We start from the raw sequence: 11,951 nt of genomic DNA, 5'->3' as shown, positions 1-11,951 counted from the left end.
TCTCTCTCTCTCTCTCTCTCTCTCTCTCTCTCTCTCTCTCTCTCTCTCTCATTGTACCAATCAGCAGAAACCAAAGGATCAGTCTGCTCTATCTTGGGCCTTACAAGCTCAGAATGGCCTGGCATTAGTCTTAGTAGAAAGAACTTCTGCTGGAGATGAAGAGATGCACGTGGAATTTATTGCTGCATGGCTGTGCATTTTTATTTTTAATTTTGACTGCCCTGATAGTTTAAAAAATGATCTGTAGACTGTTCCACATGCTTCCTCTCCACGAATATTTACCATAGAGCTAAGCACTGGAGGGCCAGTTCAGCTCACATAAATTACGCACGCTTGGAGGAACCTACTAGAGAGTGAAAAAGGCCTTATTTAGGGACACAAGAGGCAGCTGCTGAGATTGATGGAAGGGGAGGAGAGAGGAGCGAGGTGCAGCCAGTGGAGAAAATGATACCCCGCAATCCCTGGTTCCCAATGATGCCCCGCAATCCCTGGTTCCCAATGACACCCCGCAATCCCTGGTTCCCAATGACACTCCCGCAATCTGTGGTTCCCAACATTTCACTTTTGTTCTCACTTGTTGTTTCAGGGACCCTCAGAGTCTGGACCCCCCAGAAGTCAGCAATGCGAAGCTTCAGTACGCAGGGTGGGGCCCCAAGGGCCAGCAACTGGTAAGCACATCGTGACACTTTTGCATTTTCTCGAAGTTTGTGCTTTCTAGTCTGACTGAGTGCATCTCGCTGGGGTCAGCCTGCATGTGGAGTGTGTGTGTGTATGCGTGTGTGTGTAAATGAAGCTTTGGATCCATGCGCCAGGAAACCTACATATGTAAAGTGGCTGTTTCTCCCTGCATAGAGAGCTGTCCCAGAACTGGAACGGCATGTGCGGGAGTTCCCGGGTCTGTTACCCTTAGGTGGTGCCCCCTGTACCTGGGCGTGTGTGGTCCAGGTTTGCTTTGTGCGTGCTGGGTGCAGCCCATCTCAAGGCTGTAGGGTGGGGTGATCAGGATTGGGAGGTCTCCAACTGCCGCTCTGGGACTCACGTGCCCTCGGCAGAGGGCCCCATGACAACGTAGAAGTGTTCAAATTACAAAACTGGGATGTCCCCAAACCCAGTAACAAGAATGGCAAGGACATACAGGGACAAGAGGCTCAAAGGCAGTCCTGGGACAAGAGTCCAGCTCCCGACACCTTCTCGCTGGCTGACCACCGGTGGCCTGGTCAGCGCAAAGGCTCACAGCCCAGTATGCCTGTGAGGGAGGACACGCGGGGTCTGGAAGGTGTGACCTCTGGCCTTACCTTTATCTGAGAATCGGTGACGTCTCTCAGCCCTGCGTGGCTTTGTGTCATGAGATGGTTTCACCCCTATGGACAGTCTCTGGTTCCCAGACCAGGCGATTTGACTGCTGCGTTCCAGTCACCAATTTATTTTGCATCTTAAGCAGATGGACCAAATCTCCCTTTCAAAGCTCTCCTCCCTGAGTGGCTCTGGAAGTGGGCATACTTAAAAGTTTGCCTAGAATCCATTGAGAGGCTGCCTATGGTCTTAAGAAAGGAAATAATCTTGTTCCCTGCCGCCCCCCATGCAATTATATTTTCTTGGTTGCGTGTGAGACCCTGCATTGTCTCAAACTGGTTCGAAGGAATAGGAGGGCAGGAGCCACGAAAATACTTCAGTTATTACTAAAGCATTCCTAATGCTACAAACATGCTCATCAGAGTTTTCAGTACCCTATTTCATGAATCAAAACCAGAATGCAGCAGAGAAGGGGCGAGCAGGCAGCTGACTTGGATGAAAGCTGTCTTTCCCCAACATGTTAACTTTGGAAGCGCATGCAAAGTGACAGGCAACTGGAGAAGGCCTGAGCGCTGGTGCCTGAGCGACGAGTCTTAACGGCTAGGTGCCAAGCCCTCTGGACGCCCTTGGGTGAAGGGGCTCCCAGTGCCAGCAGCTCGTGCTGCAGATGGGCCATCATGCCCCCAGAGAGCCCTCCCACCCTCCTGACCCTTCCACAGCTGGTGCCCAGCCTGGACATTCCCTGGGGAAACAGGACCTTGTAGAGCAGTCCTTGTCCCACTTTTGGTGCTCATCAGAAGGGCATCATCAGTCGCTCAGCTGTCACAGCCTCTTTCTGCCACCTCTCTCCTTGTCCCTGGGGGTCAGCACTAGGCCTGAGGATTTAGGTCCTCGCATCTCCACCTGGAGGCCTGCCAGATGCTGGAGAACTCTGACCCCTGTTGTGTGAAAGAGCACACAACAGAAAGGAAGGTCAGCACCCAGCGCAGAGGCGGGGGCGGTGGTGCACACGTGTGCGCAGGCGCTGTGGCAGGGGTCCAGAACCCGAGGCAGGTGGCGGCAGGCCGGTGGCTCTCCAGGCACTGGTCAGTACAGCTTCTTTCCAGGTGTCTCTGGGACACCTGCTTTTTCATGATATCATGCTTCCTTGGGGACAGAGGTGAAGATAAGTGCTGATAGAAGGTATCCTGTTCAACCTCTTAACGAATGAGTAGCAACAAAACAAAGTAAATGTGTCTGAGAAAGCTTCCCTGACGCCTCCACTCTGACACCCGCAGCCCAGTGGGCAGCCTTCTTGGGGTCCACATCTCAGGGTGACCTCGGTCACATGTGGCATGCAGACAGGTGCCTCTCCTCCCTGGCCCAAGCACTCCATAGTTTTGCCTGTCTTCTCCAGGGCTGGCACAGGGCCTGATGTTCACCAAGTATTTGTTGAGATAAAAAATGAATGCATAAACAGGCTGGTTAATTAATTACTTAACATATTCTTGTAGTGTTAAACCACTCCAGCATGAATAATTGCAGGGAGGTAAATAGCCAGGATCCATGAATATGCGTCTGCTGGTGATTTCAGTTACTTTCCAAGTCAAGGCAATGAATTGCCAGTTAATTACTAATTGCTGATATTTGAGTTTAGTTCCAAAGATGCTGGTAGACTCTTGGAATGTTTGTTTTAAGACACACATGGACTCCAGGGCTGTACTGCATGCTCCTGTGCTACACCTAAGAACGTAACGTATGGCCAACGGACTATGTTAGAGCAGGGCCTGGAAACGTTTTCTATAAAGGAGCACGGGGCAAATGGCTCCTGTCAGGCTCTGCAGATCTGTGGCTCTGTCACGGCTTTCTCTGCTGTGGTAGTGCAAGTACAGACAGGGAGGACAACATTGAAACAAGAGGGCACAGTGTGTTCCCAAATGAACACGCTCACACACACACACACACACACACACACACACACACACAGGTGGGCTGGCCCGGGAACTCTGGCTGGTCTCTGCTTTAGGCATCTCCTTGCTTTGGGGCATGCCCGGCTGGCCCCGGCCACCACCCGACGACAGGTGCTGTGGAGCCTGCTGTCTGCAGAGGAAACAAGCGACCAGATCAGCCTGCAAACACTAATCTAGTACAGCAGCAAGCGGCAAATCCCTCGGCGCCTTTTTCATTTCAAAAGTAAATATTGCTCCCAAAAGGAAATCTGCTCTGAGGATCACGAGCCAGAGCGCAGTGAGTAATCCCCCTTGGGGGGCCACGGAGCTGGCTGCGACTGAGATCACCAGGGGTTGAGGCCCCCCAAGTCACTGAAGACAAGCATGGGCAGCACCAGGCGCTTGCAAAAGGCGCCTCTTCCCATGCCCTGCACGGGGCCAAGGGGGGCCTCACTCCTCGGAGCAGGCGACCTCCAGCTCACGTGGGCGTGAGTCCTGCCTGTGGCACAGGCTCCTCCAGAGAGGGAGGAAGTGTTGCGCCATCCTTGCCCTGCCTGCCCGCCTTCTGCCCGCCTGTGTCAGGGTGGCGGCAGATCCTGATGAACTCCCAGAGTCTTTCCAAAACATCCACTAAGGACCACGCCTAGAAGAGGCTGCTGGGCTTGGCCAGATTAAATAGGAATAAGTGAGGAAGTGTGTGCGAGATAAACGGTGCCCACAGGCATCTGCCCCGCTGCCTGCGTCAGGAGAGGCCCACGGTGCAGAAGCTTGGGCTCAGAACACGTCACCTAGGGGATTTCTCCATTCCATGGCCTCCTTCATCTCCTATCCTCTTCAGATGAATCTCTGCCTGAGCTACGGATGCACACAGAGTACCTGGCCACGTTCTCGCGAATGCCTGCCTCCTGTGGGTGGCTGCCATTTCTGTGAGGTTTTTTCTCTGCTCACCTAGAATATCATAATCTCATTTGGTTACAAAATCTTTAATTTCCTTATTTGTCCTTTCCTCTGGGGACCAGCACATTGGGCAGCTGCCACAGTGGTCACCTTGGGTCTCGGGGCCCACATCTTGGGGCTCACATCTTGGGGCCCACACCTGGAGTGAAAGCAGCTTCTGGGCCATAGCAGCAGGCTGATCTGTAAGTGCAGGAGCCAGACTTGTTATGTAATATTTCTTCCTCTGGAAACAAGAAGTGTGGAAATTTTTGCAGACCAGACTGCACGGCATCAGACGAGATTAAGGATGCACGGCTGGTGGCGACTGGGAGGCTCGAGGCTCCGGGATGGAAGCAATCTCTTTGCTTGGCTTGCTAGCACAAGGGTGATAAATGAGCAGTTTGAAAAGCATATTTAGTGAGCCCTTTGGGAAATCTTCCACAGCTTAGCACATGGAAAGTGACCTCGGGGAAGGGTTGGCGCTGCTGGGTGGAGCTGTCCTCTGAGAAAGCGCCCGGAGAGGTGGCAGGGTGACGGCCACACAGCCAGCCAGGCAGGGAGGAGACCCTGCTGCTCCTATCACCTCACACTGAAGGCATGAGTCACAGACTGGAGCCAGGAGAGTTCGTTATGCTTATCCACCTCCATCAGAGGACTTAGCTAGACTTTAAGCAGGACTTCCCTCATGCTGTAGCTCTTCCTTTCCAAATGTCTTTTCCAGGGAAGATTGTGGGCATAAAAATTCTGAAGGGAGAGTAGGAATGCCTCATGGCATCCGTGTGGTTAGGTCCACGCCTGGAGTGAAAGCAGCTTCCGGGCTGTAGCAGCGGGCCGATCTGTAAGTGCAGGAGCCGGACTTGTTATGTAATATTTCTTCCTCGCCTGCCCTCTTGGCAAGGCCTGGCCGGGCAGACTGGATTCCCCAGTGCCTCCAGCCCTAGGACTCTCTGGGCAGGCAGCACTGCCGGCACCCACAGCCCTGCGTACAGCAGCCCCCGCCACCCTTCCCCGCTGCTGGCGGTGCCTCCCTGGAGCAGCTCAGCTCTGCTGTTCCCACTGACCACAGAGGTTCAGCCTGCCATTCTGCCTGGGCCACTGGGAGCGCTAGGCGACCATCTGCAGCCCACACCTGTCACCCGCTCCCCGCCCGGCACTCTGGGCCTTCCTCACCTGTATGCCAGTCCCATCCCCTGGGCTGTGAGAGGTCCCGACTCTTAAGGACAGAACTCTGCCCAAGGGAACTCACCCGAGAAGGCTGCCTTCCCCTCCGCGGCGTCGAGCACTGCCTTCGCCCGCCCGTCGCCAGCGATGGCACCCCTCCAAGACTCTCTGAATCAAAGAAGGGTGAGAGAACCAGACTAAGGGCTTGGGGCGCCTACACCAGCACCCTGTGTGCCGTTCAGATTTCTGCTTTAAAGATTAAAAAAATAGTCCGTGGACAAATTCGCCGAGCTTGCGCAAGGCCCAGTGCTGCACACAGTCACAAGAAAGTCCCCCGAAGCTGGGAATCCAGGTTCTCAAAGTACCAGTGCTTGACATGAGGTACTAGGTGAAGGACTGCTGGAGCGGTGGGCTGGGAACAGCCTGCGGAGGGAACGCATCTGCCTTCTGCCCCTGGGAGGCCGCCCAACTCTAGTACTGGGACAGGCAAAATGCACCACGAGCCACCAGGCTGAGTCCAGAAGACCCACCAGAGCTCCATCGCAGTGACAGGGGCCACCTCCTGGCTCTCAGGATCTCATGGTTCTCACCTAGAGCCTCAGAAGGAAAAGAAGCCTTCCTTCTCCTGCCTTGATTTTCAGAGGTCAGCGCTCATAGGGGCTTTGGAGTCCAGAGGACGGGATTCGGATCTCGCTCCAGGCACGTAAAGGACAGCACGGCCTTGGCTGAGGTGCCGACCTCCTCTCCTTGTCTGTAAAGTGGCAGCAGGCTCGCCTGGCACAGCCGCTGCCTGCCTGAGGGCCATCCACCTGCACAGCCTGCAAGGACCCGGGATAAGGCGCACGCTCGGCCAGAGACAGCTCGGCTGCTGGCATTGCTCTGAGCAGCCGCGTGCACAGAATGAAAGAAAGACATGTTTTCATCAATGGGAAGGTTGGCGTGGGTGGGCAGAAGGCTGCCTCAGCAGGCGTCACCGGGCTCGTGACACTGCCCCAGCTGTTGTTCCTCACCCTGGCTGCCTAAGCAGCCTCATATGTCCTCCACCTCTTGGAGAAAACATACCATTGGTGTTAGGGTTGTGTCTAGATGTCCCCATGTGGTCATCTCATGTGTTCATGTGGTCATAGGTGGGGCTTTTCAGGGTAGCTAGGGTGCATTACACTAGAATTAAGGGTATGATGCTGGATTAAAGGTGCCCCATGCTGGCTGTGATGCTGCCTGTCCGAAGGGGCTGTCATTGTTGCTTGCTGCTTCACTGCTTGTGGCCTTCTGCCTGCCCTGCTGTGCCGTGAACCATTTCTCCTTTGCAATGCCCTTCTGCCATGCCAGCCCTGCCATTGAGCCAGCTGACTATGCACCGAAGCTTCTAAAAGCTGTGAACTGAAGTAACCTTTCCCTCCTTTAGCTTTGCATGCTGAGTACTTAGTCTCAGCAACAAGAAAAGTAGCTCAGGCTTTAGCTCCCCATAAGTTGGCGACTGCCTATGCCATTAAAAAAGGCTGTTAGTGAGAGGCGCTGAGTCCCTTGCCCCATGCCACCCAGAAGTACCCTATGGGCAGAACCGCTGCCCCTCATGAAATGTCTATTGTCCTCTGCTCCCATGAGCCAGGTCACCCTGCTCCAGGAAGCCCCTCAGGCTGCAGGCCTCCTCACTGGGTGGTCTCTAGGGAACTGTCACTCACCCGGGTCTCTGTGAGTGACAGAGAGGGCAGGGAGCATCTTACTGTAGTTGACAAACCTAGCAAGGGGAGAAAGATGGATCTCCCCAGCAAGAGGAGAGTATTTAATGAAATGTCACGTACATGGAGAGGACCAGACTGGAGTGACATCCCATTAATAACTGTCAAAGGCCTCTAATCAGTTGGGGTCCATTTGGTATTCATTGTAAAAACATTTATCATGGGCACTGAAGTCTGTGACAGTATCCAAGAAATTAATATCATAGGGAGGGAAATCGCCTTATGTAGCCCCAAATAATGGATGAAGACAGTTTGGTGAGTGATTTACTAGCTCTAGTGAGGGTCCGCACCAAACTGAATGCACCGTGTCGTACTGCCCAGCAGAGCTGAGGGCTAAATCGCTTTCCTGTCCGCTGGCGCTCAGGGCGATAGGCAAGCATTCGGTAATTCAGAAGGGGTCAGGTAGTGTAATGCTACTGCACGCTATGGGCGGTCTCAGGTAGGGAGGCGGGAGGTTCAACACGACCCCGTGGCTCTTGCCTGCTATCAACAGGCTCTCAGATGACATCAGAACTTCACAGCTCAGCTGCAAATTCATAATGGTGGGATTGTGGAGAAATTACGATTAAAAAATGTAAACTATAGATCAAGATGCAATGGAGAACCTGTGAACCTTTGACATGGTGTGTGAATACAGGGGAGGGTCACCAAAGAAACTTCATTCTTAAAGCAATATGAAGTTGGGAATAGTGGTGTGTGCCTGTGATTCTAGAAACTCTAGAGGCTGGGGTAGGAAACTTGTAAGTTTGAGGCCATCCTAGAAAATGTAGTGAAAACTCGTTATACACAGTGAACAGAGGAGAGAATACAGCTCAGCACAAAGGTGCTGCGTTCAATCCCTCGTACCTCAAAAACTAAGGATGAAAATGTGCGGTAGGAGTCTGACATTTCTAGCTTAGCTCAGAAATCCCTTTGCAAACGAAGCTGAATGCTACATGAGCAGACACATGCAGGTCACTGTTATCCATAACAGTTTTCAAAGCCCGAGATTTATATTGTAAGAGTTTACAGGAGGGCCATTTGGTAAGTTATGGTACAACTGACAAGACGAGCAATTGCACAGCCATAAGAGGTTATGATTAGGAGAGACAACTTGCCTAATGGAAGAAAATATCTGCAACCTATGCCACTGAGAAGGGACTCAGAATGGGTAAGGAACTCAAAAGCAAGAAAGCAAACTGTCAAATTACAAAATGGGGAACGGAGCTACACAGGTGCATCTCCAAAGAAGATACACACTTGGCCAATGGATAAAGGCAGAAATGCTCGGGGCCACCGATCACTGCAAGATGCAAGTCAAAGGCACGATGAGACATTGCCTCACTGTGGCATTGTGAGAAAGACAGAACGATCCCACACTGGGGAGGGTGTGGAGAGAAGGGAACCGTTGATACCACAGGTAGAAAGGTAAGTCAGCGCTGCTGCGATGAGGGATAGCATGGAGTATCCTCAAAATTAAAAACCAAGCTAGATGTAATCCAGCAACCCCTCACCAGCTGGACTATGTGCAAAGAAAATAGTCAGTGTAGTGAAGAGGTGCCTGGGTAGCCGTGATTAGCAGGGCACTACACACAAATAGCTGGGAAATGAGGTCCACCTCAATATTCACGGGTGGGTGGGTGCACAAACGCTGTGGTGCATAGGCACAGTGGAGGACTACCCAGCCATAAAAAGGAGTGAAAGCCTGCCCGTGTAACCCTGTGGACAGAACTGGAAGGTGTGTTAAATAAAATAAGCCAGACACAGAGAAACACAGGGCTGCACCATTTTAGTCCTGCGTGGCATCTAAAAAGGGTGATCTCTTAGATGCTGAGGACAGAATGGGGGCACCAACAGAAGCCAGAGAAAGTAGCAGGAGAAATGGGTAGAGAAAGTGAAGTCCATGGGTGCCAAGGTACAGTCAAATGTGACACGTGAACTCTGCCATTCCCCTGCGCAGAGCGGCAACTACAGATAACAGCGACAGGCTACCTAACCTTTACAAAGCCAGAAGAAAGGATTTGAGTATTTTGACCCAAAAAGAATGATATACCTCTGAGGAGATCCAGCTAGAGAGGTCTTTCTGACTCCGGTCATATGACTTGAATGTGGCACAGTGTGTACATTGATAAGAACCTCATGCAGTCCTCACTAAGCATGTGAATATTTGTTGATTAAAAGTAAAGTTTTAAAATGCCCCTTCAAATGAGAAGATGTTATAGGAATATGGTTTATGTGTTGAATAATATTAGAACTCAAAATAAGCTGTGTGGCATATGTTTGTCTATAGAACAGGATTGGAAAGGAATTTGTTGGCCAGGGAGATGGCTCAGTGGAATAAGCGCTTCGCTGGAAAGGAATTTGTTAGTCAAAATAATTACTCAGCCAGACGATGGGCATTTTCCTGCCTCTAAAAGTTTCCTGGATACCTCAACATTATGTATTCATTTAAAAATTAAAAGGGAGGCATAATGATTGGCAGGTATCAGATTTAGGTTTTCCACTCAGAAAATACGTGCTTCAGCAACTTTAAGTGAGAAATGAGGGGCAATATAAAGAGAGTGTGAACATCCATGTTCAGGGCTGGCTCTTACCCTTAGGAAAATCACAGGCCTTTTTAACTCTGGGATTCAAAGCAGGTCTGTTACACCCTCCTCAGAGACATTGTCTTGGGCTCACTCTTTTTCAATTAATTGTTTTAATTTATAAATCCTAGTTGTATGTCTTTATAGGTACAAGGTCACTTTGGTGACTCCTAATGTCTGCTAGTCAACATCCTCATTGCTACAGCAAAACACCAGACACACACAACTAAAAGAAGATGTTTCCCCTGAGTCATAATTTGGAGTTTGGGTATGTGGTCTGCTATCTCCAAGGTAGAAACATCACAGCAGAGGACCTGGTGTAAGAAAACTGCTCCATGTATGCCATCTGGGAAACAGAAAGGAGAGAGCCGGAGAGAAGGGGCCGGACCAGACATCGTCCCCAAGGCCATGGGCTGCCTGGCCTACTGTTCCTCAATGTAGCCCATTGGGGGATGAAAGCTGTCACGATCAGATGGCCTCTCCAGGGCTCTCCTAAGCCAGCCAAGTCCTCAGTGTACATGTGCATTATCTATTTCCAACTTATCACTGCCAAAAAATGGTAAGTAAACAAGATAATGCAACTCAGTTTTTAGCTGAAGCAGCCTTAAGGAAAAGGCTTTCTCGGGTTGCAGAGAGCCCAGCCTCGTTACCCACATCAGTCTGCAAGAACAAACCACATTCTCTTTCCCCCATCAGAGCCTCCTTAATGCACCTGAGACTGAAATGGAGTATTATGTCTTACCAAAAAAAAATCAAATTTAGACAGGAGCCCTCCATCAGGCTTGGTGGTATTAGGTTAGAGAATTTCAAGGTCATCTAGCATGGAGAATTTATGAGCAGGACCATGGCTCTACAAGAAGGAAGAGTGTGCTTAGTGGCGGGGCCCTGAGATCACGTAAGGAGGCAGGTACAAAGCGCAGCAGCATTTCTCAGCATCGCGCGTGGAGAGGGGCTACAGCTTTGGCACAGCCCTGAGGGCGAAGGTCTGGGTGCCTGGAGATGGCGCCTGTGGCCTGGGCTGGGAGGGGAAGCCAGCTCTCTGCCCCGCTCGAAGTCTCCTAAGTGCGCTTGCTGAGCTTCGGTGGATTGCTTTGTGGAATTCATCCATTTGGTGGAGGGAACGTAAGAATTCTTCCAGTGTTTCCCAGTTGGTGGGCACCGATGTCATGGCTCTATCTCCTCATCCGCATGGGGTAGCTGTCACCTTTCCTGCCTCTAAAGCGCGGACAGACTGTCCATCCCACTTACTACCGCAGTGAATCTTATGCTTCCTTAGAAAATTATTATTCAGCTCTTTTGCTTTTGAATAACCTTATTTCCCAGACTAAACGTTAGCTGCTCAAGGACAGAGAATGTGTTCCATTATGTTTTTATCTTCCATGGCTCAGTGGTCAGGTTGAGCAGAATCCAGGCTCTCAGCAAATACTGTTAAATGAGTGATATCCAATAGTGAAAGTAAAAGGTAACGTTGGCTTTATGGCCATAAATTCCAAAATTCATAAGAACTGGGAAAGCTCGATGCTATAACCTAAAGACTTAAGACTCAACAACTCGTCCGATGGGTAATTAACTAGATAATTCAGCTTGTGAGCAACCACAGGAAGGGAATCCAGCTTCCCGAGCCAGCTCATTTACTTGAAAGGTTTTAGTGTTTACTCTAATGGCTTTTCTGGTCCTAAAAAGTTTGAAGTGCTTTCGTGTCCGTAGTCAGTGTGCATTCACACACTGCACCCCAGCCTCAGCCCCTCCGAGGGTCTTCCCCATGCATCTCCAGCTGCGTGCTGCTGCACCTATAAGGAGTCTGCCCACGAAACCCCCGTGGTCTTCCTGCCATGATCATGCCTCAGCATGCGGCACCGCCACCCTTCAGCTTGCCAAGCCAGAAACTCAGCAGTGCTGACCTGCCCGCTTTCCGTACCCCGTACTGCTCCTCACCAAGAAGCCCTGGGAAGGCTACGGGTTAATCAAATTCACCCCCATTCCTACTGTCACCTCACACCCAGATCCCTGTCAGCTGCCTGCTTTGTTTCCCTACCCAAAACCTATCCCTAGGTTAACTGAGTCATCTTGTTAAGGGAAAACAGGATCACGTACCTTGATAGTTTCAGGTAGGGTACATGCAGTCCCCCCATCGCCTGACATTGCCTTTATGAAAAAGCCCAAACCCCCTAACATACTTTGCAAGGCCCCACCCGCCCCCACCTGCATCAGCCTTGCCCAGATGTTCTCGGATATTTGTAGTCTCCCAAGTTGGGTATCAGTGACATGAGCCATAGATAGATCTTTTTTTTTTTTTTTTTTTTTTTTTTTTTTGCGGAACCGGGGATTGA

At 51.0% G+C, this 11,951-nt stretch overlaps 1 protein-coding gene across 3 annotated transcripts in view; it reads left to right on the top strand.

The window, feature by feature from the left end:
• Nucleotides 1–11,951, top strand: part of Dpp6 (dipeptidyl peptidase like 6) — an 840,304-nt gene that overhangs the window by 688,792 nt on the left and 139,561 nt on the right. For all 3 annotated transcript variants that reach the window (XM_023712908.1, XM_004628971.2, XM_023712909.1), the window contains exon 7: nucleotides 587–668. In XM_023712908.1, coding sequence (XP_023568676.1) covers nucleotides 587–668 — 82 coding nt within the window. The remainder of the gene's footprint in view (nucleotides 1–586; nucleotides 669–11,951) is intronic.

The sequence above is a fragment of the Octodon degus genome, unplaced genomic scaffold (assembly GCF_000260255.1).
Source record: "Octodon degus isolate 3935 unplaced genomic scaffold, OctDeg1.0 scaffold00027, whole genome shotgun sequence".
Taxonomy (NCBI): domain Eukaryota; kingdom Metazoa; phylum Chordata; class Mammalia; order Rodentia; family Octodontidae; genus Octodon; species Octodon degus.
The sequence above is the reverse complement of the archived record's forward strand: the minus strand, read 5'-3'. Positions and strand labels throughout refer to the sequence as shown.